Raw genomic sequence first — 27,916 nt, forward strand, 5'->3', positions numbered from 1 at the left:
CTCCCCTCCCGTCCCGTCCCGTCCCGGGGCGCTCCCCGCGCCGCCGCCGGCAGATGGCACAGCCGAGGCGGCCCCGGCCCCCGGCCCGCCCCGCACGGGGGTCCTGGGGGGGCTCCGGCATCCCGAGCCCCCGCCGAGCCGCCCGCAGCCCGCTGTGCGGGGCCCGGGAGCCGTCCCCGAGCAGCCCGACAGGCACCGGGCCGGGGAAGGGTCCGGACCGGCCGGGACCCCCGCCCTGCGCCCTGCTCGCCCCCCCCCCCCCGGCCCGATCCCCTGCTTTGCCCCGCGGAAGGTGAACGAGCGGCTTCACGGGTGGGTTGCGCTTGGGGGGGTCAGTGCGGGGGGCGCACACGGGCCGGGGGGGCTGGGGGCTGAGGCGGGGGTCCCGGGGGGCAGCTGGAGCTGGGCTGGGCTGAGCCGGGGAGGTCAAACCAGGAGCATCCCACGGGTGGGCGCCTGGAGCCCCCTGCTCGCCCCGGTGCCCCCAGCCCCGTGCAGCGGGACCCGACCCCCACGGCCCCGGTCCCGGGGGGGGCTCTGCCCTCCTTGGGCCCCTCCGCACCGCCGTGGGGTGCGGCGCAGCAAAACCCCTCGGAGATCCCCCCGGTGGTGCGGGCACCGAGCCCCAGGCGGCCCCGAGGGGGTGGCCAGGATCCCCCCTTCCTCCCTGCCTCGCGCCCTCGCTGCACATTTTGGCTTTTTCCTGTTTCAGGTTCGCCTGCAGAGCCGATGAGGAAATAAGGCGGCGTCACACGCGCCGTCCTGACAGTTGGCTCCAGCGAATGTGGCCGGCGGGGTAGCAGCGGGGCTGGCAGCGAGGCACCCCCGGGTGCCCCCCTCACCCCCCACCCCCGGGCAGCGATGTTCTCCCGCAAGAAGCGCGAGCTGATGAAGACCCCCTCCATCTCCAAGAAGAGCCGGGCGGGGAGCCCCATCCCGCAGACCCTGCCGGTGAGCGCCGGGGGGGCCACGGGGACGGAGGGGAGGGTACGGCCGGAGGGACACGAGGAGGAGGAGGAGGGAGCTGAGGAAGGACCCCCCGGGCCTGGCTGGGGGGATTTTGCCCCAGAGGAAGGGGACGGAGCAGTGGCCGAAGGGCCTGACGTGGGGAGGGTGGGCGAGCGGGGCTGGGGTGCAGCAAACTGGGGGGGCCCAGCGGTGGTGGCTGTGACCATGGGGCTGCGTGGGCAGAGGGACCCCTGGACTGCCTGGGGGGCAGCAGCAGGAGCCGGGGGGGACGCGGGGCTCGGGCAGCGCCTCGGCCCTGCCGTGTATTTATTTACTCAGCAGCAGCCCAACGGTGCTGGGGGGGGGCGAGAGGAAGCGCCTCGCCTCCGCGGGGCAGCGGGCGGCCGGGGTTCCTCCGCACCCGTGGCACTGCCCGCCCCGCGCCTGCGCTGCGCCCCAGCCCTGCGGGACATGCCCCTGGGGGCCGGAGAGACGAGGCCACCGGGCCTCCGGTGCCCACCCGTGGCTCCTTAGCGAGGGGGGTCCCGTCCCCACGTCCCCGCGCCCACCCCCGTCCCCACGCTGCCGCTCACCCCCCGGAGAGGGGCCTATGGGTGGGCGCAGCCTGCGGGCACGGGGGCTGGCCGGACGCAGGGATGCTCGGCCGGGCGTCCGGGAGGCACAGCTACAGCCCCTACGCGGCCGGGCGCCGCAGGACGGGTAAAGGCAGCTCCCCCAAGGGCTCCCTGGACTCGCTGCCCCGCACGCCCAGCGTGCGGCTGACGGTACGGGGACGGCGGGGGGGGGACCGGGCTCTCGGGGCCGGGGGCACGGGGAAGGGTCTGCAGCGGCCCCGCTGAGGGCAGAGCGCCCGGCGCGGCCGGGGTCTGCAGCAGCCTCGTGCTCCGGGGCCGGTCCCCGTAGGAAGGCGCCCGCCGCGTCCGCCCCAAATCTGGCTTCCGGGCCCCGAGTGGCAGCGCCCGGCTGGGGATGCTGGGACCCAGCGTGCTCGAGTCACAGCCGGGGGGCTCTTGGGGGCTGGGGGGGCGAGGACAGCCGTGGGACCCTTCCCCAAGCAGTGAGGGCCCCTGGGGGCGCGGGGGTCCCGCTGTGCCCAGCCCCGGGGCTGATGCCAGGTTCTCCCTCCCCCAGTTTCATCCCCAAAATGGGGGCTCCCTCTGACCGCCACATTTCGGCAACGTCTCCATCAGTGGCCTCAGAGGTGTCACCTTCCCCGTCCCCATCCCTGGCAGGGCAAGGGACAAGGGACAAGGGACAAGGGACAAGGGACAAGGGACGTGCCAGACCTGGGGGTGGGACGGCCCCAAAAAGAGGAAGGGATGCGTGGGGCCGGATCCTGGCTGCGTCAGGGCCCTCCCCGGGGACCGGGGGCCTGCAGTGTTGTGGGTGCTGCTGGGGACATGGGGACAGGGCAGCACCACCCACGCAGTCCTTGTGTGCCCCCCAGACAGGCCCGGAAACAACAGACCCAGGGCCCCGGGGGACAGTGGGGGGACAAGGGGCAAGGAGGGTGAGGGGGGGGCCAAGCTGGCTGCTGGCTTCAGAGCCGATGGTCGCTGGTGGGACACCCGTACCAGGCAGTTAACCTGCAGGGAGCCCGGGGGGGTTAAGGCAATGCCAGCCCCAGGGCTGCCCGTGATGCTCATCCCCCCCCAGGCCCATCAGTGGTGCTGGGGGCTCTCACAGGGCTGGGGGGCACAGCCCGGCCCCTCCAGCCCTGCCAGTGCCAGCCCCCCAGCCAGCACCCCGTCCCTCCGTGCTCATGGGGCTGGGGGAGCTGCCCCGGCCCTCCCTGAGCTGGGGTCCCAGCCGTGTCCCCCCCCCCCCCCACAGGACCTATCCCGGAAGGATTGCCTGGAGGCGCCGGGCTCCAGCCTGGGGGATTTGCCCCCCACCAGCTCCAAGCTCAGCAGCAGCCCCAGCGCCGTGGGCACCCTGAAGCGCCCCACCAGCCTCAGCCGCCATGCCAGCGCCGCCGGCTTCCCCCTCACCGCCGGGGCCCCCCGGGCCATGCCCAAAGGCCACAAGACCCCCACGTCCTACAGCCCCATGGAGGGCGGGGAGGGCCTCTTCATCGACGTGGAGGACATCTCCCAGCTGCTGACAGACGTGGCGCGCTTCGCGGATGCCCTGGAGAACCTGCGGGACGTGGTGCTGCGAGACGGTGGGTGCCGGGGGGGGGCCGGCAGCGGGCAGCGAGGCTGGGGCACCGCAGACCCCCCCACAAAGCCACCACCTCCTGCACAGCCACACGGCTCTGCATTGCCCCGTGGCACGGGGCTGTGGGGCACGGGGGATGAGGGATCCAACGGGGACACGTCCAGGAGCACCCCGAGCCCAGGGGCAGAGCCAGATCCGTGGGTGGGGGGCTCTGCCTTATCCGGGAGGGGGTCGGGACCCCCAGGGGCTGCGCAGAGCCTGCGGGCAGCCGGTGGCGGGTGGCTGCCGGGAGCTCGGAGCCAGGATAACGCGGCTTCCTGCCTGCGAGCTATTTTCATCCGCCCGCTTTCCTGTTTACACAGCAGCGGTGCCAGCTGCCTGCCAGGGCCCCCAGCCCCCGTGGGGCACCGGGCACGGCCCCGGACCCCCGGCCCTGCCTCGCTGGGGCAGCCGTCGGGATGGGGGCGATGCCCCGGAGCAGGCGCAGGGCTGGGAGGGCTGCGGGGCCGGGGGCTGGGGGCGTCCGGGCTCCCAGGGGGTGAGGGAAGCAGCAGCGATCTGGTCTTCCCCGCAGCGAGGTGGGGCTGCCGGGGATCACATGGTGCCCTGTTTTCGGCACTGCCTTTGCAAAATCCGTTGACGCATCCCCACTTGTCATGGAAAACGCGGCAGTGCCTGGCCCCGGCGGCTGGTGCGCAACGCACCCGGGGCCCTGCGCAGCCCGGGGGTGGCAGCTCAGGGGCGATGCCTCCAGGTCCTGCAAAGCCGTGGGCACTGCAGGGCAGGGAGGAGGTGGCCCCGAGCTCACCTGCAGCCACCCCATTGCCTGTCCCCCTTGGGGTCAGTGATCACCAACACCCCCAGTTCGCTCCTGGCCGCGCTGTCCCGCTGGCACTGCCGGGACGGGGCCGTCCCCGAGGTGGCACAGGGGGAGAGGCTGGGGCTGGTGCACGGGGACGTCCTCAGGGGCACGGTGTGGGGACGTGACTGTGATTTTGGGATGCAGCCATGGTTTTGAGAAGAAGCAGAGGGAATTCCTTCCTGAGCTGGTGCAGGGATGGGAGGGGAGGGTTCGCCCAGCTGGGCAGTGGGTGCCAGGCTGCCCTCCTGCAGTGCACCCTTAATGCATCCTTATGGGATGCTCATCACCACCTGAACTGGCTGTCCTCACCCTATCCCAAGCCCCTGGGACCAGACCCTGCCTCCCCCAGCCCCAGGTGGGCGGCTGGAGCCCCCCGAGGGGCTGCAGTCCTGGGGCCGGACCCCCGGGACGTGGCCAGCCCGGCTGGACACGGGGCACGGCCGCGGGGCGGACCAGCTGCGTCCCCCCCGGCGGGAAGGAAAGGGCGGAAACGAGGAGGAAATTCCCAAAACGCTTTCAAGGGAAAAAATTACTGCTGAGGAATAAATGCCTAAAAGGCAGGGCTGCCCCGGGCCCGGCACTGCCCTGGGTGGGGGGACGGGAGCGGGAGGTGGCCGTGCCCATCCTGGGGTCCCCAAAGGCAGGGGATGGGGTGCACGGTGCCAGTGGCCCTGCCCGCAACGTGGCTGGCAGGGGGCGGGAGAGGGGCACCAGGGCTGGGGGGCAGCAGGGGGGCAGCGCTTCAACCCCCCCCCTCTCTTGCAGACCCCAAGGAGTCCCAGCGGCCGCAGGCCCACGAGTGCCTGGGCGAAGCCCTGCGCGTCCTGCGCCAGGTCATCAACAAGTACCCGCTGCTCAACACCCTGGAGACCCTGACGGCGGCGGGGACGCTCATCTCCAAAGTGAAGGGTGAGCCCAGGGGGCTGCGGGCCCCGGCCCCGTCCCTCCTGCCCTGGGTGGGGATGGGGGGGCCTGGGGAGCCCATCTGGGGGCTGCCCCACAGATGGGGTGAAGGCATTGACAGCCGGGACCCAGCCCCACACCCTCCTGCCTGCCCCACAGTGGGGTCTGCTCCTGCCCCATGCCCCCCACCCTGCGCAGGGCTGCCTGGTGTTGGTGTTTGTGTTCTGAGGGCTGTGCAGTGCCAGAAATGAGAGCCCAGATCCCTGCCTGGGGCTTCCCAAGCACGGCTAAAACACCCGGCTCCTGTCCTGCCCCTTGCGGCACCCCCTGTTTTTTGGGGGGTGTCTGCAGAGCCCAGATCCTGGCTGGGGCAGAGCAGTTAGAGCCGGGGCGGGGAGGGGGGCGGCTGCGCTAACCGCAGGCAGAGCACAACACTGCGTCACCGCCGCGCTTCCTGGACACCGAGCGGTAACCACGAGGGGACAGGAAGCCTCGTCGCGGCTGGCAGGAGCTCTGCCATGGGGCTGGCCCCACGTGGGGCCGCGGGGCCCCGAGCTGGAGCGGGATCCAGCACCGAGGGCTGTGGGGCTGGCGGTTGGGATGGGGTAGGTCCGGGTCCGGGTCCTCCCCCAGCAGCGGAGGCACCAGGAGCGCCCCTCGGCCCCGGTGCCTGCAGAGCGCAGTCAGCGCTGGTGCTGCCGACGGTTCCTCTTTCAGCTGGGTGGGAGGAAGGCTCCGCGCCTCGGGCAGGGGGCTCTGGGGGCAGGAGACGCCAGCAGTGAGGCAGGTTCAGGGTCAGCAGTGCGTTTTTGGCAGCCCTGGATGCCCCCAGCCGGGCGGTGACGGTGACAGGGCTCCTGCCTCTCCCCCACGTCCAGGTTTCCATTACGAATCCAACAATGAGACGGACAAGCGGGAGTTCGAGAAGGCCGTGGAGACCATCGCGGTGTCCTTCAGCAGCACGTAAGGGTTTAGGGCTAGGGGTCCCACAGAGCAGGACCCCCCGGAGCCCACCGCCCCCTGCCAGAGCCCAGCCCTCTCCCCGACCCCTCGCAGGGCCCCCATGTGGCAGCTGGGGACCAGCAGGACCCCTACGGTGAGCGTGGGCACCCCTCCTGCTGCCACCCAGGCAGGACCCCGAAGGCAGCTCCAGCCCCTGGCCCACGCTCTCCTCCTCCACCTGCACCTCCGAGACCCCGGCAAACACCGCGGCTCCCCCTGCCTTGTCCCCAGACACAAATGGGGTCACTGCTCGTCCTCCCCATTGCTGACCCCGGTTTGTGTGCCTCTTCCCACAGCGTGTCCGAGTTCCTCATGGGGGAGGTGGACAGCAGCACCATCCTCTCCATCCCGCCCAGCGACCAGAACCAGGTGAGTGCTGCTGCTCCCCGCACGGGGGTCTCGATGTGCTGGGGGCTCAGCCCCTGACCCAGGGATCCAGCTCACCCCCATGCACGCAGCACCGTGTTTCCCCAGGGATGTTCCCAGCAGCTCGTGGCCTTGCTGGAGCTTGTAGACTTCAAGCAGCAGCAGAAGGGCTCCAGCAGCTCGGGGTTGCTGCCTCCCCCCCATCCGCTGCCCCTCTGGCTACTCCCCTTCCTCTTACCTGACGAATTCCTTGTCTTTTCCCAATTTCTCAAGTCTATGGAGAGCCTCTACAGCGGGATCTCTGGAGGAGTCGTCATGCCTGCGGGCACGGAGAGCTATGACACAGGTAAGTGGGGGCAAGGTGGCAGATTTGGGGTGGTGGGGCACCCAGCTGAGCAGCGCACCGGCAGGGCCGGGTGTCCTCCCATCGCCACCGCGCTCCCCAGCCACACGCGGCCCCTCGGCTGCACCAAAGCAGTCAGAAGGGCGAGGGGGACGCCGTGCTGGAGTCTGGATGCATCCTGCACAGGGCTGGGATCACGTTTCTGGCAGTAGAGCTCCTGGAGATGGTGCTGGCAGGGCACAGGCTCACTCCCCACCTCCTCTAACCCCACATGGCTGCTGCCACCAGCACGGCACGAGCGCACGACCCGGCTGCTCCTCCCGGCAGCGAGCGGAGCGTGAAAAACCTCATTACGGGCACAAAAAGGGCTTTGAAGCACAACTGGGTGCTGGCAGCCCGGGTTGTCACAGGAAGGCGTTTCCTGGGCTGAGCAGCCCCTGGAGGCACAGCTGAGAAGCTGCTGCTGGTGGCACCGGTGCCTGCGGGACCGCGGCACGTTTCGGTGTGATGCTGGCACAGATAACAGCGAGCGCAGCAGGAAGGAGCCTGCACTGAAAGCTCAGGGCTGAGGCAGGCAGTGGGTCAGGAAACCTTGCAGGCACAAGCGAGGCAGCTCTGCTCAGGTGCTGGGGTTTTCCTGGCTGTGCTGGGGGTCTTGGAAACCCATGAGCAGCAGCAGCCCGGGTCAGTGTCGCTCCCCTTCCTCTTGTCCCCACGTCACAGTGCGGCCGGCTGCAGAAGAGGTGGATGTCATGCTGCAGCGCTGCGAGGGAGGCGTGGATGCTGCCCTCCAGTACGCCAAAAACATCTCCAAGTACATGAAGGACCTCATTGGGTACCTGGAGAAACGGACCACGCTGGGTGAGGCGGGACGGATGGCGGGTGGGATCGCCACCGCGGGGCTCAGCGCCCCAGGGCAGCACCGGGATGGGTCCCTGCCCACTAAGGCCACACGCACGAGGCTGAGGGAGCCAGAGCTGCTGGATCTTGATCTGGAAATGGGTTTGCAACGGGTAGTTGGTGGCTGCCTCCTGCTCCAAGAAGCTGGGGCGTGCAGTTTGCTCCAGGAGCTGCTGTGGTGTGGTTTGTGGTCAGGGACGAGCCACTTTTCCCCTTTGGGAAGGGATCTGCCTACGCTGCCCTGTCTGCAGATGCAAAGACTGATGGCTGGGGAAGGAGGGAGCTGCAGACACTGCGAGGACAAAAAGAAATTAATTCCTGAAGCTCTTGATAGATGTTTGGAACCCAATCAGCAGGGAAACCCTTGGGTTTCGTCTCTTTTCACTTCCAACCTTTTCCTTCCAGAAATGGAGTTTGCCAAAGGGCTTCAGAAGATGGCAAACAGCTGCAAGCAAACCATCACCCAAGAGGTAAGTCCACGGTCAGGCCCCCCCCGTGCTCCTCCAAACGCCGCCCCAGGGGACGCGTCTCTCTGCTTCGTGCTGCGGTGCCGAGGCTCAGGGCTGTGCTTTTTCTCCTTTCTCAGACCAGCATGCCGTTCCTGTCCATCTACTTGCTGGCCCTGGAGCAGGATATGGAGTACGGCACGTCGGTTCTGCAGACTGTCAACACCCTGCAGCACCAGACCTTCCTCCAGGTGAGGGGGTGACGTGGGGCAGCTCTTAGCCAGCCGCCTGCTCCTCCCAGGGGTTAGGTACCGGGTCTAGGGGAAACTCCCCAGGTTCAGCAAAACCCAAGGGCACCTCCTTGTTGTCCTCCTCCTCCCTTGAGGCCTCTCTGCAATTGAGCACCCCCCGTCTGCACAGACCAAGCCTCGCTGAGCTCCCGGGGACTCTGTGGGGCTGCCCACAGGGGAGAGGAGCTGTCCTACAGAGGGTGGCTCTTGCTTAGGAACTGGACCTGGACCTGGCACTTCCCAGGCTGCAGTTTTCCATCCACGACACAAACCCTGCCTGTAACCGAGCCCAGCGGTGCTATCCGGGACGATCAGCACCCCCGCAGGAGGCTGCCCCTTGCAAAGCCTTTAGAGCCAGGGGAAGCACAGCGAGCGTTCAGCTGTTTGTTTCTCCCTCCTGATGCAGCCGCTGACGGTGAGGCGCCTCGAGCACGAGAAGCGGAGGAAGGAGATCAAGGAGCAGTGGCACCGGGCTCAGCGGAAACTGGTGAGGAGCGAAGGCGTGCAGCCCAGGCTGGGTTTGTGCTGCCCAGGTCCAAGGTACCCCCATGAGACGTGTCCGTGAGGATTTGGGGCTCCTTACCCATCCTGAGCGTGGCTGCTTTGTGCCAGGAGCCTCTTCCCAGGCCTGGGGGATGCCACAGAGGGTCCCAGGGGTCTCCCTGCAGCACAGGAGCTGGAGGGGACACTGCTGTGCCACGTGGCCCCTCTGCTCTTACAGAGCAAGGGATGGAGGAGAGTTTTGGGAAGTCCTCTCCTTCCACACATCTTCCACGAGTGGAGCTCATTGGTGTTGGACACAAGCCCAGGCTGTGGCCACGCACACGAATCTCTCAGGGCAGCTGTGAGGGGCTGTGGGAGGTGACCGGGAGGCAAGGAGCCGCTCGCAGAGCTCAGTCCTCACCCTGGGGTTGCTCCTTCGTTGGCAGCAAGATGCAGAGGTCAACCTGCGCAAGGCCAAGCAGATTTACATGCAGCGCAGCGAGGAGCACGACAAGGCCAAGTACATGGCCGCGAAGGCAGAGGAGGAGCAGCAGAGCACCACCAGCAGCATCACCACCAAAGCCCTGGACAAGAAGAGGCGGCTGGAAGAGGAGGCCAAGAACAAGGTAGGAGCACAACAGCTCCAGGTGGTGGCTGAGCGCCTTGCCAGGAGCATCTCACACCTTGCTGTCCTAGCACAGCAGCAGCCCGAAATGATGCGGGCTGCACCGAGCCCCCCAGCCCCCAGAGAAGCAGCTCTCCTTACCCACGAGCGGTTTCATCTCTTGCTCTCCCATCTCCAGGCAGAAGAGGCGATGGCCACCTACCGGACCTGCATCGCAGACGCCAACACACAGAAGCAGGAGCTGGAGGACACCAAGGTGAACTCCCTGCGGCAGATCCACGAGCTGATCAAGCAGAGCGACCAGGTCATCAAGCTGGTGAGTGGGGCAGGGCGCAGCTCCCTCATGCCCCAAAAAGCCAAGGGTGGGGGCTGCAGACCCAGCACTGCTCCGGGCTGACCGGGGGCTCCGTGTCTCTCCTTCCCTCGTGTTATCACCTCACCAAGCTCACGCCTGGTTTTCTCTGCCTTATTTTTAGGCCACCATCGCCTTCTACCAGATCATGCACATGCAGACAGCTCCGCTGCCCGTCTACTTCCAGACGCTGTGTGAGAGCAGCAAGCTGTACGACCCCGGGCAGCAATACGCCTCCCACGTCAAGCAGCTGCAGCGAGGAGACGAACCCGATACCCAATACGACTTCGAGCCTTATGTGTCACACAACGCCTGGTAGGCAGGCAGGGAGGGAATCGCCCCCCATTTGGGATTGTCACGCGTCCCTTCCCCTCGCATCCACTTGGACGCCCCCTTTTCTCCTTCCTCCCAACCACCAGGTCCCCCTTTATCCGGTCGCGGAAAGGCAGCTTCAATGCCAACGACTTCTCCACGAGCAGCAGCCCCGACGGGGCCGCGCTGCCCAAGGATGGAGCCCCCTCAGAAGGGGGGGCAGGAGCCAAGGAGCAGCAGAGCGGGGCAGGGGCTGAGCGGAGAGGTGAGCCTGCGGCGGGGGAGCCCCTGTGCAGCACCCAGCACCCTTCCTTGTGCTCGGGGGGACTCCAAGGGCTGGCACCAGCAAAGCAGGCTGGAAAATGAACCATTGCAAGCTCCATTTCCTGAAGGACAGGGACACACGAGCAGATCCATTTTGATCTGGGCTTTCTTCTGGCTCTTTTTCTTGTCTTTTGCTACCTCGTGTTACTGGCCAGACTATGCTCCATCTTCCCATCTCTTCTTTGCCTTGCTGAGTGTGCTCCTGAGGGTGGTGAGAGCCTCTTCACCAGCCTCTAAACAGGAAACCGAGCAGCTCCCATCAGTAATTCAAGCATCTCCCAGAAGCTAGGCTTGCTTCCTGCGTTCAGGAGGACATCTCAAACAGAGTCTGTGTTTTCTTCTGCAGGTGGGAGGGGACACCAGGTCCATAAGTCCTGGCCAACCTCCACTTCTGAAACCGACAGCAGTCTGGACTCAAACACGGGTAGGTACAGCACACAGCCCAGGGCACGCAGCCTTCACCCTTCTGATAGCATAAAAACAGAGCTCAGAGCTAGGTGGCATCTGTTCCTCCCCCCTCTTATTAATATTTTTAAAATCTGCCTTAAAATAAGACTGCACAGTGAACAAGCACTGACCCCAGCCACTATAGGATGGGATGTGGGACCCTGAGCCACTGCCCTGCTGCATCCCCCCCTGGGAGGGGACACGCTGCCCCCGCTGCCCTGGGCACCTCGTTGTCCCTTCAGACCTGCCCAGGAGCACAGGGCACAGAACTTCTTGCCGTGGGACACAGCCCCACGCTAAGAGTGTGCTCGGACCAGAAGCAGCGTTGCCGGCGGTCTCACTGAGGGTTTTGTTTTGGCAGGTGAATTCAGCCATAAACTCCAGCGGCTGTCCTCCAACGGCACCATGTCCTCCAGCGAGGAGCTGGAGGAGAAGGACGAGAACGCCGCCTCCTTTGAGCAGAGTAGGTGACAGCGGGAGGTGAAGCGGTGCTTCTGCTGGGTCCCACACAGCACAGCAGTGCCCACTGCGGGTCGATTTTCCCCAAATTCGGTAGATCTGGAGGTAAACTGAGCACCTGCTGGGAGGAGAGGTAAAATGGCAGGAACCCCCCGAGGAAGACGTTTCCTTTAGCAAGGGATGAGCTCTGCTCAGAGCAGCACAACAGGAGCTGGGATCTCAGCGTGGGTTGTTTGTAATTCGCCCAAGGATGAGTGCGCCCAGGGGGTGACCACAGCGACCCCCCTGCTCCAGCCCTGCTGAACCTCGCCTCCCCAGGAGCCAGGACGTGGCTGAGTTCCTCCTGTTCTGCTTGTAGGCATCAACGGGATCACCCCCGAGATGACGGCTCCAACGGGACCCTTCCGAAACGTTGGCTTGTCCAAGGCCGCCCAGACCCACCGGCTGAGGAAGCTCCGGGCCCCCTCCAAGTGCCGGGAGTGCAACAGCTACGTGTACTTCCAGGGAGCAGAGTGCGAGGAGGTGAACCTGGGGGAAGTGGGAAGGGATCTCGGGGGGTGGGACGGGTGGAGGACACGTCCCAGGAGCCGGGTGACCTCGGCTGGATGTGCACTGTCCTGTGACTCGGTCTGTGACGTGAGCCACGTGTCCTGCAGCAGGAGTGTGGGGGAATTTTTCAGGAGGGTGTCAACAGATCTGCTTCAAACCCAGCCCGGAGCTCAGACACGCAGCCAGGCAGAGCCCTGGGGGTAACCACAGGCAGCAGGTCTAGGTTCCGTGGAAATGGAGCCACCAGCTTGAACTTTGGGGCAGGATTACCTTAGTGCTGCTCCTCCCTGTGCCCGGGAAGGCGATTCCCTGCTGCTCTCCCTCAGTGCTGGGACTGGTTCGTGCTGCTGGGGTCGGTCCCACTGGGGCAGCCCCGTGGTGTCTCCAAGGAAGTTTCTCCTGTGTTTCCCCTACCCGCAGCCTGCTCAGCCCCTGGCTGCGTCTGGCTCCCGGTGGCTCCCTTCCACCCCCTGCCCCTGTCCCAGCTCCGAGCATGTCCCTCTGCTTTGCAGTGCTACCTGGCCTGCCACAAGAAGTGCCTGGAAACCTTGGCCATCCAGTGCGGGCACAAGAAGCTCCAGGGGAAGCTGCAGCTCTTTGGGCAAGACTTCATGAAGGCTTCTCAGAGCAGCTCGGACGGCATCCCCTTCATCATCAAGAAGTGCATCTCCGAGATTGAGAAGCGGGCGCTGAAAACCAAGGTGACTCACCCCTCTTCCCTCTCCTTCAGCTACGCTCAGCTGCCTCCTCTCGACGTGAACTTCTCTCTTGGCACGAAGACCTCAGGCTCAGAGGTTGCAGGTTACCAGCAGGCAGGAGGCCAGAAAGTCCCCTTATAAACCCGGCCCTGGTACTAACAAACTGCCACGGGAACCCGCTTCTCGTGCCTCCCTCGCCTATGGAAGGGGAACACCAGCAACGTCTGAGCTGGGACAGGATCTCCCAGACCTTCTGAGGGGGATTTCCAACCCCAAAAGGACAGGATGGGAGCAAGAAGCTCGCTGTCTCAGGCAAAGCTGAAGACAAACATCCCCCCTCCTCACCTCAGCTCCACTTTTCTGTCTTTGACAGGGCATCTACCGCGTGAACGGCGTAAAGACCCGCGTGGAGAAGCTTTGCCAGGCGTTTGAGAACGGGAAGGAGCTGGTGGAGCTGTCCCAGGCCTCCCCTCACGACATCAGCAACGTCTTGAAGCTCTACCTGAGGCAGGTGAGGTGCCCGCAGGAACTGACGCTCCACAACCAAGCCTGGCTCTGCTGGGTCGGGGTGGTCCTGCCACAAACCGGGCTTAATATCTGCCCGCTGTGTGATGGTGGGGGGCGAGAGGCCCCTCCTGGCTGGGAAGCCATCGGTGCGCGGCTCCTCGCGGTGCAGCGAGCTGCCTGCCCACAGAAATACGCACACAGAAGTACAAAACCCTCCCTCCCCTGCGCAATTGGGGAACCAGGCAGGCGAAAGGGAAGCGACCCAGCAAAGGTCACCCCGCACGGCGCGGCCGGGGCCCAGCTCACTTCTCCCCAGCGGCTCTGCCCGCAGCCAGCCCCGGGCTCTGCCCTCCCGACGTCGGCAGAACGCAGAGCTCGGCGCAAACTGCGAGAGCCACATCCTCAAAGGGGCCACCACAAGGCAGGAGGGGAGGAAGCCGCTTCTCTCTCGCTGCAGCCTCGCCACTTCGCGCTCCGTGCTGCGTTTCCGGAGGGCTGGCGGCGCGGTGCCAGAGCTCGGCTCCCCCGGCGCGGTGCTCGGCTCAAGGCTCATCCCTGGGTTCCCCGCCCAGAGGCAGGGAGAGACAGGCTCTGAGCTGTCTCTGCGGTTTCTCCAGAGAAGAGAAAGCAGAGTGCAGAGAGAGGAAGGAACGAGCAGTGAGCCTCAGTCCCACCTCTCGGTACAGTGCAGAGAAATCCATTCAGGTGGCTCTGTCAGGGCGGCGAAGGCAAACCATCCCCGGCAGCCACCTGCTTCAGCCACCCTGCAAACATCGCCAGTGCTGCAAAACCAGCGGCTGGTTAATTAACGTGCTGCCTGGGGTGCTTTATGCAGAGAACAAGGCAAGAGGTTGCACCTCACCACAGCCCCGCCTGTGCTGCCGGCTGTGCTGATCGCATCTCCCTCCCGGGGCACAATTCATCCCGGCCTCTCCAACCACCTCTTGTCTACTGGGAGGCCGCTCTGCCCCCCCTGAGCCAGGGCTTTTGGAGAGGGGGAAAAAAAGAGAGAAATGCTGTGCCTGGAGGCTCTCACGCCCCTCTCCCTGTGTCCTTGCAGCTGCCCGAGCCCATCATGCCCTTCCGCATGTACAACGAGCTGATGGGCCTGGCCAAGGAGAGCCTGCAGGGCGGCAGTGAGGCCAAAGGCAGGAGCGGGAAGGGGGGGCCCGAGCTGGTGGACAGAGGAGCCGACACGGACAAGGTGGTGGTGACCCTGGTGCTGAAGCTGAAGGAGCTGCTGAAGGAGCTTCCCTGGGAGAACATGGCCACGCTCCAGTACCTCCTGCAGCACCTGAGGAGGTGAGAGGGGCCGGGGCAGGGCTGGGGGCCCCCCTTTTATCCCCAGGGTGGGAATGGAGAGGGGCAGGGGCTGGGAAGGGAAGGTGCAGCCTCCCCCCAGGACACGCCTGGCTCGCTCTCATGAGCTGCTCTCCCTCCTGCCAGGATCGTGGAGGTGGAACAGGACAACAAGATGACCTCCAGCAACCTGGGCATCGTCTTCGGGCCAACACTGATGCGCCCCAGGCCCACGGATGCCACCATCTCCTTGTCCTCGCTGGTTGACTACCCCCACCAAGCCCGCATCATCGAGGCGCTCATCATCTTCTACTCCACCATCTTCGAGAACAAGGAGGCCCCGCTGCTGGCCGACCCCAGCAAATACACTGCAGACACCAAGGAGGAGGCGGCCGGTGGCACCAGCCCGGTACGAGTCCAGGGGAAGGGAGCACACAGAGGGGGCCTTTGGGGGCAGCCTGGTTGTGCTCACAGCCCGACGGCTTTCTGAGGACCTGCTCACACTGGGAAGGAGACCTGAGTCAGGCAGGGGTGGGAGGATGGAGCCCAGCTGCCTTTACACGAGGACAGGAGGTTATTTTGGTGGGATCTCTGGAAGGGGGGAGTTCTCCTCCTCGTGCCCTCACCGCTGTCCCTCTCCCCCCCAGGACGATGCAGGCTCGCAGCCCGCAGCTCCACACGGTGCCGCGCCGTACCTAGCGCTGCCTTTGGAGAAGGAGAGCTTGGATTACAGCACGGACTCGTTCGGGGGTAAGCAAAGGGCACTTGGTGGCTCCTCTCCGGGGGGTGACAGGGCTCCAGGGGGCTTTGCCCTCCCAAGATGCCAGCTCCATGCTCGAGCATGGCCAGAAGCCTCCACCTGATGGCTGCAGCCCCCTCTCGTTGCCAGTAGCTGCTGACACAGCCCTCAGACACGGGGGGCTTCACCCTCCCATTTTGTTCTCTGAATTCACCTTAGCAAAGGGGCCAAGGACATAGGGAGGACCGGGAGGTAACCACGCCATCCACTCAAGTGGATCCCAAATGAAAAAATTGCACCCAGAATGCCCAAATCCATCTTCACGGGAGGGCAGGGCCCAGTTCCACCAGCAGCAGTGACCCCCTCCCCTGCCCCCAGTGCCGTGGGTTTGCTGAGCCCCGGTGCCGGGGGGTGACGTGCGGCTCCCTGCGTCCCTCAGGGTCCGGCGACCGCTCGGTGGACTCCGACTCGGAGCTGGAGGACAACGGGGAGCCTCCGGCAGGCAGCGGGCCCAGAACGCAGCTGACGAAGCAGGAAAGTGAGACAAGCACAGATGAGGCTCAGTTCTGTGATGATGGCAGCGAGGGGCAGCGCAGCCGGACCTGCAGCACGGGGCAGTCGGACACGGAGGGCTCAGCACCACGCTGCCGCAGCCCCCCGGGAGAGGAGCAGAGCGACCTGGAGGAGTACCCTGAGAGCGGCCCGGGGGCTGCCCAGGGGGACTGCGACTCAACCCAGCCCAGCCACGGCTGCCAGGCCCCGGCCCAGCCGTGAGCAGCGGCCCCGGCCCGCCTGAGCTCCTGGCAGGGAAACGCGGGCACCGGGGGGGGCGCAGGGCGAAGGCTCGGAGCCGCCACGGGTGGGCCTGAAGCTCGTGAAGCTGTGGGGTGGCAGGGAGAGCACGGCCACGAGCCTGCTCAGGAGGGTTTGGGGTGCCCGCTGCAGCCCAGTCCCCGCTGCCTCCTGACTGAAGCTTTCACACAACCCCCCCCCCGAGCTTCCCCCGGGTCCCAGTGGGGAAAATTCCCCCGCTTTGCCTCAGCTGCTGGAAGTCGCAGGGCAGAGCCCCCGCCGGGTCCAGCCTCTGTCCAAACGCGCATTTCTTTGAACGGAGCTGAAGTGCGGGGACCTCTCGCTTCTCTCAGAGCGGGGAGGAACCCCGGCCTCCGCCGTGCCACTCCCCAGGCTTCAGTTTTGCTGCTGGTCCTTAGTCCTACGGCTCTTCTGCGGAAATAGACGCAAGGCTCCAGCTGAGCTCATCCTCCCTGCTGGCAGCGGCTCAGGAGAGAAGAGGCTGCTGGCAGGGGATGCAGGACAGAGCTCCCCGAGGAGCAGGGGGCCAAGGGCTCCACGGCCCCAGGTACCGTGGGTGCAGCAGCAAGGCCTGGAGCTGGCAGCTGGACCTGATGCCTCCTGGCACTGCTTGCAGTCAGGATAACACCACCAAAGAGCAGGGGGCTCCATGGAGCCTGCTGAAAGCCCCCCGTGGCACCCCCGCAGAGCAGGCATCGCGGCCGTGCTGCTCGCTGAGGCTGGGCAAGGTCCAGGCGCTGTTTACAGGCGGCTGTGCCAGGCATCCGCAGCCCAGCCCCGTGTTTACAGCCTCAGCACTTCCACTCAACGCAGGACTGAAATAGCAGCGTGCCCTTCCTGGCTCTGCCAACGAGGTCTGCGCTGCTGCTTGTATTTACGGGCATTCTTCTACTTTGCAAAGAGCAACCCGCAGGCTGAGCAAGCTCAGGGGACCGGCTTTCCCAGCTGCACGTTGTGCGATCTCAGGGTTTTGTTTTTTTTTTCTGGTAGACATTTGGTCTCCAAAACCTCAGCTGTGGCAGCAGGAAAAAGCTGCTGCAGGTCACCAAGGGGCAGATGCATCCCCACAGGATTGACATTGCCTGAACCACCTTACAGCCCCTGCCAGTATACGAGGCTTTGTTGTTTTTCTTTGTTGTTGTTTTTTGTTTTTGTTTTTTTAAAGATAACCCTTCAACATGAATCTGCTACCTCTGCTGGCAACAGAACTTAGAGGGTTAAACAAGACCAGCCAAAGTATTATTTTTTTCAAAGCTATGAGACTTTTCTGCACTGAGGCTTAGAAAAACAAGTAGATTTTAAGCTTAGAAAGAGCCAAAAGCTGCTTCCTTCTCCTGCCCTGCTTGTACCTGGACCTGGACTGTGTTCCTGCTGTCACTGCCGAGTGCCACCGGACCCTTGCCCTGGGAGGGCTGAGATCAGCAGAGCTCAAGAGCTCCCTGCAGATGGCACAGGGGCTGGCACACACAAGTCACACACAAGACAACTCTCAGTCCACGGTTCCTAAGAAATTGCACAAATCCAAAGCAGTTCTCTAATAATCAGCCTGACCCTTCCTCCGTGAAATGCTGGGTACCAAATCAGCTCTTGCACTGCCTACTCGCCTGTCAGGCCTCACCTCAACAGGTCTCGAGAGCATCCACAGGAACGGGACAGCGAGGGGGAGGCGGACAGATTTCCAGCCAAGGAAGCCAAACAGGAGAGGAGTCCCAGCTGAAGATACCCTGATAGGGGTTTGGAAGGGTTACGCACACCTCAGCACTGTACAATTGGGCGATCGACCAGATGTTCGATCCCTTAAGAGGATCAATCCCCAACACAGCAGAAAGAGCCTGGGCTTTGCAATTGCCAGAGCTCTCCTAGACTAATTGGAAAAGCATCTCAGCACAGTAGGGAAAAGGTACACGAAACCAGAGATGAATTTTACAGCTAAAAGGTTTGTAACTGAGCCAAAGAAGAGCTAGAGCTATTTGTGAGACGATCTGCGGCACAGCTCTTCAAGGAGATGGCTGGATTCTTCCAGCAGGTCATTTTCATGGTAGCAAGGGAAATTTCTTGCTATCAGAACTGCTACCACGGGCGGTACCACGTGTGTGTGCGAGGATGGATGACGGGTGAATGTGAGTGAGGGAAGGGACAAAAGCTATGCTTGAGCTTCATGAGGTAACAGGCACCCTTCTGTTTGTATGTAAACTCAGCGTGAAAAAAAAGAAGCGTTTGTTTTGACATGCCTGTACTGCTGTATGAAACTACCTTTTGTGTTTTGCTGTGTTCAGGTTGACCTGCTTCCAGAATGAATAAAACTCATGTGTTCCAACCCGCGTCTGTCCTGGAGATCAAAGTCTTCCAGGCTCATGTGCTGCAGGGGCCTAAGTACTTCATTACAGTGCTAAAAGTAGCTCCAGCAAGTCAAATGAAGTTTAAAACCCTCAGGAGACCTGGAACAAAATAAAAATCAAAGTAATTGGGGTGGGGACAAGCAACTCTCCTTTGCAATCTTTGAATACCAGTCTCAAAACAGAGGTCAGAGGCTAGAACAGCTCACAACAAGGTAAGTCTGAACCACCGTGTTAGAACTGCACACGACAGCCAGACAGGTCATAGCTCTGCAGGATGAGCTCTTGGCTCAGCCACGAGGAGTTCAGAGCTCTAGCAGCAACACATGTATATTCTAAACAGAATGAAAAATACAGGAACTTGCAAAGGCCTTAAGGCTTTGATACAGGAAAAGACAGAGAAACACAGTAATAGTGAAGAGCACAAAGAGTACAAACCTTTATTAAAGGTAAGGTCCTATAAAACGTAACAGGAAAGCAAAGGCCTTTTTCCACTCACTTCCTCCCTGCACACTTCAGCTGCTTCAAGTTACTTTTCATGGCATTAGTCCTTCATGAAGGACAAGGAGTTAGAGCAAAATCTATGCTGGAAAACGAGGATCTGGGCCAAGAAAAACAACTGCATGTGTGAAGAGGCAGACACTTCGGAGCATTTGCAAATTGCCAGGGGTGGGAAGATCAGAACCATCACAGGACACTTCTGCACCTGGAAGAAAGAGAACCTGGGATGTGGAGCAGCTCACACCTCACCTCCCCCAGCACAGCACTCAAGGCCGAGCACCCCACCTCACCTCGAGAGCCCCGCATCACTGCACCAGCCTGTAGGTGATGTAGCGGCCCGCGGTCTCACTGGGTCGTATGATCTTCACCACCTGAAGGCCGGCAGAAGGAACTCGTGAGGGAGAGAAGCTGCTGGTGAGTTTCCCCTGCCCGACACGTGTGTATGCTCACACCCAGAAGGGCCACAAAGCCACAGCACTGGGCAGACACTGGGCGCCCGGAGTGGCAGTTTGGGGCCGGTGTCACAGCCGCTGGTTCCACAGGCAGCCAGGACTGTCCCCAGAGCTATCTGCTGGCCAGAAGCCTGCCTGGCTTACACATCCCAAAGTAACCCGTAACAGCTTTTATATTTGAACGAGAGCCTTCTTGTCTCTGGAGTCCTGCAGCACCGTGCTACCGCAGCCCCTGCCCAGCCCACGGGGCGCTGCAGCCTGACACCAGCCTCTTTCTTACCTGTCCTCGCTTTATCCCGAAGTACCGGGCCACAGGATCCCCAGCCTGTATCCTCGGGAGCTGGTTCTCCCTCAGCTTACTGCACAGAGTCAAGGAGAAGCTTCACCAGCACAACGAGCACGCGGCCCAGGTTCCCCCTTGTTCTGAGGCCAGGCACAGCTACCAGAAGCAAGCAATAAACCATCACAGTCAGATGCTTTCATTTGCGGCCCAAAGCAAGCACACATCGCACCCAGACAGGAAGGGAAGGAACAAACAAAGGATACTATCTGGCCAGCAGCTCGGTTACTTCTTCTTTTGTCATGACGACATGCTCTGGGACCAACTGTAAACAACACAAAAAAGAGATTGCAAGACCAGAAATTCTGAGAAAGCAGCCGTCTCCACACAGTGGCAGGACAAGCAACGTGCAGGGAAGGAAGAGAACTACAGAGCCCGGCCTTCCAACCGAGGGGAGGTCTCTCAGAGCAGCCTGAGCCTGAGCTCAGCATGAGACCGACCATCCCAGTCGTGTTCCACTCCCCAGCACCGCTCACCTCATGTTCCGTGATGTTGATCAGAAGCTCCTGCTGCAGGAACTGCTCCAGGATGTACTTGGGAGCCATATCCACCAGGGACTGCGGAGGAAGAAGCAAGTCAGGCCGCAGCACTGCTCTGGGACAACCCCACCAATTGTGCTCGGACCAGCCAATTGTAAGCGTGGTATCACTGTCCTTGTGCTGGCACGGGTACAGATACCCGTACAGAGAGCAAACAGCACTCCCGGTATCTCTGTTTCTCCCACCAGCCCCTTGACTACTCATAGCCTGCCATTTGTTCTGCAGCCAGAACCGGCTGTTCTGTTTAAACACCTCAAGAACCTATGTTAAGGCATGACTGCTTTCTGTGAAAGACTTGCTCTGGGTTGAAATTTGATGTTTTTGTTAACCTGAAGCAATACCAAAAACCAGAAACAAACCACCCCCGGGTCGTGATAGCCAAGCCACCAGGAGCGCCGCCTCGGTACCTGCTTGGCCGAGGGCGTCATGCCCTGCTGCACCACGATCAGCGCCCTGGTGATGTTCTCCTCCTGCATGCGCTGGCAGTACATCTTGATGGTCTTGATGCCGACCTTGGGCTCCTCTGCAGACAAACCCAGCCGCGGGGTTACAGTCAGGAACCTGCCCCCAACTCCCCGGCCCCTGCCCACCCTCACCCAGCCCCGCAGCCCACCGGGGAAGAAGACAAACATCTGGTCCGTGGGGTCGTCGTTGTGCGCCACCAGCACCGTGAGGTCGGTGCGGCGCGGGCGGCCCTCGCTGGGGGTGTCACCGAACTGCGCCTTGAACTCCTCCAGCGTCTGGTCCAGCTCGTCCTGGGTCACCAGGTACCCGCGGTCGTGGCACAGCTGCGGGGGCGGCGGCAGCGGCGTGAGGCCGGGGGGCACGGCCTGGACCCTCAGACCCTGGACCCTCAGACCCCGGCCCAGCCCCCCCAGCTCCCCCCAGCCCTGCCCCCAGGCCCCGGCCTCGGCCCCCTCCAGCCCCCAGCCCAGGCCCCAGCCCCCCCCAGGCCTTCGGCCTAGGCCTAGGCCTAGGCCCAGTCCCAGTCCCTCTCCCCCTCGACCCGCACACCCCCGATCCCGGCCCCCCCAGCCTCCCCCGAGCCCCCCCAGCCCACCCCCCGGCCCCCCCAGCCCCACCTGCATGATGGTTTTGCGGATCTTCCACAGCCGGTAGGTCTCCTCATCGTCGTCCATCTTGCTGCTGCCTCTGAGGCCCCCAGGCTGCCCCCTGCGACAGGCGGGGCTGCCCTAAAGAGGGGTCCTCGGACACGCGGGGGTTGCTGGGAGTTGTAGTCCGCCTCCCGGAGCCCCGCCCCCTCCTCCGTGCCACCTCGCTGTCCTATTGGCCGGCCGAGCTGTCCGTTGCGGGCCGGCCCCTCCCGCGGGCGCTGAGTGGTGGAGAGGCGGCGGGGGGCGGGGCGGGGGGCGGGGCGCCATGGGCTGGGGTTGGGGCTGGGGCCGGGCGCTGCGGCGCGCGGCGGCGGCAGCGGCGGGAGCGGGACCGGGACGGAGCATGGTGAGGGGGGGGGGGGGGCGGGGGGGGCACGGCGGGGCCTGGCCGGGCCTAACGGGGCCCAGCGGGGCCGATTGGGGCGGATCGGGACCCACCGGGGCCGGTCGGGGCCGGTCGGGGCCGGGGGCTGACCCCGTGCCGCGGCCCCGCAGTGCGCCCAGGCGGAGGACTGGCGCTCGGCCAGGGCCATCTACGACTTCCACGCCCTGGACATCGACGGCAACGATGTGAGCCTGGAGCGGTACAGGTAGGGCGGCCTCACCCCCCCCCCTCGGGGCGGCCTCAACACCCCCCCGGGGCAGCCCCCACGACCCCCGCCCCACCCCCCCCCATCAGCCTCGCCCCCCGGCCCACGCCGCCCCCCCCCAATCCCGCAGGGGCTCCGTGTGCATCATCACCAACGTGGCCTCCAAATGAGGGAAAACCGCCGTGAACTACACTCAGCTGGTCGACCTGCACGCCCGCTACGCTGAGAGGGGTTTACGCATCCTGGGCTTCCCCTGCAACCAGTTCGGGAAGCAGGTACAGGGGCTGGGGGGGGGGGGGGGGATGGGGGGGGCTGGGGGGGGCGTCCTCCTGACCTTGACCCGCCAGGGTTTGTGCCTGGAGTCGCCCGCCCCACCGAGAGCTTCGCTTCTTGTTTTGCTTCCTCAGGAGCCCGGGGACAACGCGCAGATTAAGGCATTTGCTGAGAACTACGGGGTGAAGTTCGACATGTTCAGCAAGATCGATGTCAACGGGGACGACGCCCACCCCCTGTGGAAGTGGATGAAGGAGCAGCCCAAGGGAAGGGGCACCCTGGGCAAGTGAGTGCGGGGAGGGGGCTGCGGAAAGCGGCCGGCCCCATGGCCGGGGGGGGCCTGGCTGCAGCGGGGAAGGTTTTTGTGTCTCACTCCTGTTTTTTTTTTCTCTCCTAGTGCCATAAAGTGGAATTTCACTAAGGTAGGGTTGTGCTGCCTCCTCCTGAGCCACACGTGGGTCACGTCCTTACCCGTGGGGGTGGTGAGGGGCGCTCGGAGCGCTGCAGGGAGCGGGGTCCTTGTGTCCCGGCCCTGCTCTGGGATGTGGGCGTGGGAGTGCCCCAAGGACACAGATCCCCATTGCCCGGCCACTCCGCCACCCCCCACGGCTGCAGCGCCTGGGTCAGGGCCAGACTCACACGTTTGGGTTCTGCTTTGCTTCCACAGTTCCTCATCAACCGGGAGGGCCAAGTGGTGAAGAGATACAGCCCCATGGAGGATCCCTACGTAAGTGCTGCCCGCACGGTCGGTGTTTGGGCTCTGCCTGCCCCGTGGCACCCAGCATACGGGTTCCAGGCAGGGCACGGAGGGCTTCTGGTGTGTTCAGGGGGCAGTGACGCTCTCGCTGCGATGCTCCCTTCTTTCTCACAGGTCATCGAGAAGGACCTGCCCTCCTACCTGTAGACCTGCTCATCTCGCCTGCACTGTCTCGTGTGCCCAGCACTGGCCCTCCTGCTCCCTGGGGACTCTTCTCACCCAGCACGAATGACGGTCTGTCTTCAAGCCAGCTTGCTGGTGAGGCAAACCTGAAGATTTGGCGTGCACCTGCTGGAAGAAGGCTTCACAGGGCCAGTGGCCTCTGCTGGGCAACCCCTTTCCTGTAGGCACAAAACAGCACCTGATGTCCCCTTGCAATAAATGTGCTAGAAATGAGTGGTTGTGTGCGTGTCTGTGTGCAGGGCGGTGGGGCTGGAGCTGCTGCGCTGCTCCCCTGCACGTCCAGGACTAAGACCTTACACAACTCCTGCGCCAGCTCACCAGAGCCCGGCAGGGATAATCCTCATTAGTGCTGACAAGGGAATTAATTACACACAAAGCCTGGGTCAGCAGGAGCCCTGAGGGGCTCACACAAGAAAAGCCAAAGCAGGGAGGAGCGTGGCTGTGGGGAGCCCCTGTGGGGATCTGTCCCCGCTGCCTGCACCTGGGTGGAATCGCTGCACCACAAACCACGGGGCAGCTCCCAAAAGGGGAACGATTTCTGCTAAAGCAAGAAAGAGTTGGAGTGGGCTCAAGGCAAGAGTCCGGGCGTGCAGCAGCATCCCAGTGACCCCAATACCAAAAGTGCCCAGTTCGGTGGCGCAAGATCCACCCAGACACAATTACTGCGAAACAAAACCCGGTCCTGTCGGGACGTGGTGAAATCCCACGCGGTGAAATCCCACATGTAGTTGGGGATAGGGCTGCGGGGCAAAGCCCTGCCCTTGTGTGACACAAGGGGAAGGTGGGGAGCAGAGTGGGGTGAGCCCTGGGGTCACCCACATGAAACGGGGCCGTGAGGAGGCTGGGGGGGGCTCCTATTTACCACCCACCCCCGGTCAGGAGCTGCCCCCCAGCCCCGCGGGGCCCTGCCAGAGCCTTGCAGCAGCAACGCCCAGCCGCAGTTGCGCAAGGTGAGGCAGGAGTTGCTGCCGGGTGCTGAGCCCGCTGGCCCCTCGCTGTCTGGGGTAAAGATCAGGAGCAGCGCTGCCAGGCAGAGCTGTCGCAGCAGCTCGTGGCCGAACAAGGGCTCCTTTATCAGCGTTTTGCACAGCACAGCTGGGGGAGAAGGCAAACGGCCTCTGAGTCAGAGGCCAGCCTCCAGGCTGGCTCAGGGAGGATCCCGCCGAGGCCCCAGGGGGAAGGGGGAGGCTCGGGGCAGCGTCCTCGGTGCCCCTGGTTTGGGGCCACGGGGGCAAGGCGTGGGGACAGACGGACGGACAGACAGAGAGCTGGCACTTCCAGAAACCGCCGTAACGTGGCTTCGCTTTCCATTTTTACTGAGCAGAATGAAAAAACGATCCTTCCGAAGCAAGTAGAAAATTCAGGAATTATTAGTCGAAGGCACATATTCTAAAAAAATCTCTTTACATATATACATCTCAATTAATTATAAATACACATAGAAAAACAAAGGCAAACAACAAGCGGATTAAAAAGTGCTAACAAAAAGGTGTAAGGGAAGGAGAAAAGGGACTCATTTAAAAATACATACAATCAGTAGGACGACTGCATAATAATTTAGTTAAAAGATATCGTTACATATTATTAACCCTGACAAAAACACAGGATCGGGGCGGGGAAGGACTTCCTTGAAGGTGCTCTGTCTCTCCAGAAATCAGGGAGGGAAAATTGCATATATTTCAAAACCATCCGTGAGAGCCACCGGGTCAGCCTCGGGGCCGTGGTGGCGAAGGGGCTGGCGGAGGGTGCCTGGAGCGAGAACCCCTCGTGGCGATTCCTGAGTTGAAGCCTCTCTGAACTGGGTTTCCTCGGCAGCCCTTCCCCTCGGCGCCGAGGATTCAGCAAGCGCCAAGCGAGCGAACCGGGACATGTGTTGTGAATCAGGAAATATCTTAAATAGAGGCTGGGGAAGGGGAGAGCCCTGCCCTTGCTCTGCTCAGGACTCGAACAGGCTGCTGCTCACCCTGAGATGCAGCAGCTCCCGGGGCAGCAGCCGGGGGCCCCCCTCTTTGGTGCGGGCTGTGAGGTAAGGAGGTTCCCTCGCACGGTAAAACAGCGGGGCGAAGCGCTGCTGGGAGGCGATGGCAGCTGGGGGAAGGAGAAGCCCCCACACGAAGGGCAGGGAGCGGTCTCACAGCTCCTGCCCCCAGTGACCTGAAGCAAACGGGGTGCCTGGATGGTCCTGCAGCCCGGGGGGGTCGCAGCTCCCTGCCTGGGCGAGGGGCTCATCCAGGCACACGGAGCTCCAGCCCCATCATGACTTCCCTGTCCGGGCACGGGGACCCCGGCAGAGGCCTCTCCGGGCTGGGCCTCCCTCCCCAGGTCCTCGCTGAGGAAGGGCCGGGCCAGCTGGGGAAGGTCTCGCTCTCGCGTCCTTCCCCTGGAAGCGCCCTGGTGCAGCTCCCAGGAACACCTCGGTGACTCGAGGCAGAGAAAAACCCGGCAGCAGCACTCCTGCCAGCAAGGCAGCTTCCCAGCAGGCTCCTTAGGTTAGGCAGAGAAAACAAAAGAATTTCCCCGGGACCCGCCGAGGCGCGATGCTGCTGGGGCAGGGGTGGTGGCAGAGGAGGCCGGAGGCGACCTCTGTCCCGGGGGGAAGGCAGCGGGCCCGGCCCCGCCGGCCGGGTGCTGCGGGAGAGGCAGGCGGGCTGCCTGGGGCAGTGCTTTGCAAAGCAGACCTTTGCTCTTTGGTATCAGAGGTTGGGTTTGCAGCATGAGCAGCGATACGGCGCGGCCCTGGTGCTCCCCAGGGAAATCTTCCCTTTGGGGCCGGGCAGCGGCGCTCACTGGGACCAGCAGGGCCCGGGCAGGGGGAGCTGGCTGGGTACAGGGACAGGGCACGGCAGCGAGAAGCTGGGAGAAGCGCAGCCAGACACAGCCAGGATGAAGTGCGGGCTGGCCAGGGGCTGCAGGCTCCGGGCAATCCCCACGGGGTCCCGGTGCAGCCAAGCTCCGACTGACTCAGCAGCTCTGTCGGGATGCTGAAAGCTCTGTCGGGATGCTGACAAACGAGGCAGCACCAGAGGGCCAGCTCCTGCCCCCTCCTGCAGCGCTCAGGCAGCCCGGAGGCGCCAGCATCTGCCATCCCTGGGGAGGGCAGAGCAGGAGCAGGCAGCTCTGCTTCCCTCTGCGCCTGCTCAGCCCTGCACAGAGGGACGGGATCTCCGTGGATCCTGACCCTGCTGGGCCAGCACCACCTTCCCTTCAGCCCACAGCACCGCAGGGCTGCTGGAAGAGCTGGCACCAGCCGAGGCAGGTCAGCCAGTGGTCTCCAGCTCTGTTGGAGCCGACGTGCTCCTGCCCAGCTCAAGGGGGGGCAGTGGCTGCAGAGCTCAGGGCTGGAGGGCTGGGGAAGGCTCGGCCCGGCTTGGAAACTCAGTAGTCTGCAGGGGGGTGGGCAGCGAGGAGGGGGAGCCTCCCCTCAGTCCTGCACGGCTCTGACCTTGGAGCAGGACCCGAACACAGCAGATCAGTCCAGATCAGCTGAACCTGGCAGCACTCGACTCCCCCAAGCGTGTTATATACAAATCTATACATGCCTGACTGTATATTATATATAAATAAACTTTGCTTTATAGGATTTTTTTTTCTTCCCTCAAAACCAGAAACGGATCAGTCCAAACCAGTAGGAGAGCCAGGGCTCCCCTCTCATCTCTGCACCAAAGGATATGGATCCACAGCGGCTGGGCAGCGCCTGGCGCACCCGGCAGGCTCTCAGAAGTCTGGGAAGGGTCCGCTGAACTGGATCACGCTCTGGCGCTCCTGGGGGAGCATGTTGTCTTGGGGGGCCCCATTTAACGTCCTCAGCATGTCCTCCAGGATCTCTCTGAAATTGATATTCCCGTCCTGCTGGACAAAATCTTCCTGCTGCTGCTGCTGCTGCAGTGTCTGCAAGGGTCCGGGGTGAGGCAGAGGCAGATGTTCGTGCAGCGAGGAGCTCAGGGGCACGCTCCCCTCCAGTACGGGGTCGGGGCTCTTGAAGGCAGAAAGGTGGCTGAAGCCAAAGGGCAATCCGTGCTGCTGGTGGGGCTGGAGCACAGGCTCCGAGGGGAAGCACAGAGCGCCGGGCTCTGGGTTCATCACCACGTCGGGAATGCTGTTGCTGGGAGGGCTGTAGGTCAGGTCCAGGATCTCGTCCTGGCGCAGGGAGTGCCTGGGCAGGGGGACCCCGGCCCCGCTCTGCGTGAGGTCCAGGGGCTGCTGCAGGACGTGCAGCGGCAGGGAGAACTGCGGGCTCTGCTCCTGTGCCTGGAGGAGGCGGTTGTGCTTCCTCTTCACGTTCTCGTCCATCTGCTTCAGCTCCTCCAGCACCTTACGGACACAGCTCTCGGGGATCTTTATCCCTAGGGGAGGAACGTGCGTCAGTGCCTCAGCTGCCCCCAGCTTCCAGGCTGGGACACGGCCCTGTTCCACAGGGGAACCTTGGCGCTGGGCAGCTGGGCCCCTTCCCCTTTCTGTAAGCTCCTGTCCCCGCTCCCTTCCCCTCACACTTCACCCACCAACTTGTTTCTTCTTCTCCTTGGTCTTGAGGCGGACGATCTGCAGGTAGCTGGTGTTGGTGATGTCTGCCATGATGCTGGCAATCTTGCTCCAGACCCGCAGCAGGGCCCCGCACAGCATGTAGTAGTGACGCAGCCGCATGCCCTGGAAGCACTCTTTCCCCTCCTGGATCAGCTTGCAGCTCCTGTTCCTTCAGTCCAAAGGGGAGAAATCAATCTGAATCAGCACGGCAGGGAACTGCCCTCCCCGGCGTGGCCCTTCCCTGCAGCCACAGCCCGGAGCCCGTCCCCAGCACCCACGGGTGCAGGACGGGCCTCTGGCTCCGGGCAGGTTTGGGCTGCACATCCCTTACCAGACAGCGTGGTTGCACTTCTTCAAGGAGAATTGGTAACAGCTCTCCCAGTGTTCCTTGGCCTCCTCGGGCAGCACCTGCAGCAGGAAGAGCCAGTTACAGACAGGGGCTGGGATTTTCCTCTGTCCAA

The 27,916-nt window shown here is 63.4% G+C and overlaps 4 protein-coding genes across 10 annotated transcripts in view; 2 read left to right on the forward strand and 2 right to left on the reverse strand.

Moving 5' to 3' along the window:
* The first annotated feature begins 68 nt into the window (after nucleotides 1–68).
* ARHGAP45 (Rho GTPase activating protein 45) lies at nucleotides 69–18,165 on the forward strand. 3 transcript variants are annotated; one of them, XM_072029096.1, is made up of 24 exons: nucleotides 69–312; nucleotides 713–951; nucleotides 2,803–3,133; nucleotides 4,757–4,900; nucleotides 5,773–5,857; nucleotides 6,193–6,265; nucleotides 6,536–6,608; nucleotides 7,329–7,466; nucleotides 7,911–7,975; nucleotides 8,092–8,202; nucleotides 8,648–8,728; nucleotides 9,171–9,350; nucleotides 9,528–9,665; nucleotides 9,826–10,016; nucleotides 10,121–10,278; nucleotides 10,684–10,761; nucleotides 11,146–11,247; nucleotides 11,602–11,765; nucleotides 12,305–12,493; nucleotides 12,864–13,001; nucleotides 14,058–14,299; nucleotides 14,444–14,705; nucleotides 14,944–15,046; nucleotides 15,475–18,165. In XM_072029096.1, exons 2-24 carry the CDS (start codon nucleotides 862–864, stop codon nucleotides 15,807–15,809), a joined length of 3,471 nt encoding a protein of 1,156 aa, XP_071885197.1. In that variant the 5' UTR covers nucleotides 69–312; nucleotides 713–861; the 3' UTR covers nucleotides 15,810–18,165. The 3 variants fall into 3 exon arrangements, with proteins under 3 accessions (XP_071885197.1, XP_027328321.3, XP_071885196.1); XM_027472520.3 differs by lacking the exon at nucleotides 69–312 and having other exon boundaries at nucleotides 353–951; XM_072029095.1 differs by lacking the exons at nucleotides 69–312; nucleotides 713–951 and adding an exon at nucleotides 1,198–1,733.
* Nucleotides 18,166–18,596: 431 nt separating this feature from the next.
* POLR2E (RNA polymerase II, I and III subunit E) lies at nucleotides 18,597–21,257 on the reverse strand. The gene is made up of 8 exons (XM_038169021.2): nucleotides 21,099–21,257; nucleotides 20,630–20,804; nucleotides 20,424–20,539; nucleotides 19,954–20,034; nucleotides 19,684–19,742; nucleotides 19,418–19,496; nucleotides 18,976–19,056; nucleotides 18,597–18,890 (listed from the first exon to the last, which is right to left on the reverse strand). Exons 1-7 carry the CDS (start codon nucleotides 21,153–21,155, stop codon nucleotides 18,991–18,993), a joined length of 633 nt encoding a protein of 210 aa, XP_038024949.1. The 5' UTR covers nucleotides 21,156–21,257; the 3' UTR covers nucleotides 18,597–18,890; nucleotides 18,976–18,990.
* A 91-nt stretch (nucleotides 21,258–21,348) lies between these two features.
* GPX4 (glutathione peroxidase 4) lies at nucleotides 21,349–23,147 on the forward strand. Its single transcript, XM_038169022.2, has 7 exons — nucleotides 21,349–21,477; nucleotides 21,627–21,721; nucleotides 21,852–21,996; nucleotides 22,129–22,280; nucleotides 22,392–22,416; nucleotides 22,662–22,721; nucleotides 22,866–23,147. The coding sequence occupies exons 1-7, from the start codon at nucleotides 21,397–21,399 to the stop codon at nucleotides 22,896–22,898; spliced, it is 591 nt and encodes a 196-aa protein (XP_038024950.1). The 5' UTR covers nucleotides 21,349–21,396; the 3' UTR covers nucleotides 22,899–23,147.
* A 1,062-nt stretch (nucleotides 23,148–24,209) lies between these two features.
* The window catches only part of SBNO2 (strawberry notch homolog 2), a 55,675-nt gene continuing 51,968 nt past the window's right edge, over nucleotides 24,210–27,916 (reverse strand). For all 5 annotated transcript variants that reach the window (XM_027472514.3, XM_027472515.3, XM_027472516.3 and 2 more), the window contains 3 exons: nucleotides 27,787–27,863; nucleotides 27,434–27,624; nucleotides 24,210–27,277 (listed from right to left, as the gene is read on the reverse strand). In XM_027472514.3, coding sequence (XP_027328315.3) covers nucleotides 26,649–27,277; nucleotides 27,434–27,624; nucleotides 27,787–27,863 — 897 coding nt within the window. In that variant the 3' untranslated portion in view covers nucleotides 24,210–26,648. The remainder of the gene's footprint in view (nucleotides 27,278–27,433; nucleotides 27,625–27,786; nucleotides 27,864–27,916) is intronic.

Source organism: Anas platyrhynchos, chromosome 29 (assembly GCF_047663525.1).
Source record: "Anas platyrhynchos isolate ZD024472 breed Pekin duck chromosome 29, IASCAAS_PekinDuck_T2T, whole genome shotgun sequence".
Classification (NCBI taxonomy): Eukaryota; Metazoa; Chordata; class Aves; order Anseriformes; family Anatidae; genus Anas; species Anas platyrhynchos.

Coding starts and splice junctions, on each gene's coding strand:
- POLR2E (XM_038169021.2), bottom strand. CDS start 21,155: ATGGACGACGATGAGGAGACCTACCGGCTGTGGAAGATCCGCAAAACC. Junction 19,743..19,953: donor TCAACATCACGGAACATGAG/GTGAGCGGTGCT, acceptor TGTTGTTTACAG/TTGGTCCCAGAGCATGTCGT. Junction 19,497..19,683: donor ACCGAGCTGCTGGCCAGATA/GTATCCTTTGTT, acceptor GACTCTGTGCAG/TAAGCTGAGGGAGAACCAGC.
- ARHGAP45 (XM_072029095.1), top strand. CDS start 1,605: ATGCTCGGCCGGGCGTCCGGGAGGCACAGCTACAGCCCCTACGCGGCC. Junction 5,858..6,192: donor GCGGTGTCCTTCAGCAGCAC/GTAAGGGTTTAG, acceptor CTCTTCCCACAG/CGTGTCCGAGTTCCTCATGG. Junction 7,976..8,091: donor AGCAAACCATCACCCAAGAG/GTAAGTCCACGG, acceptor CTCCTTTCTCAG/ACCAGCATGCCGTTCCTGTC.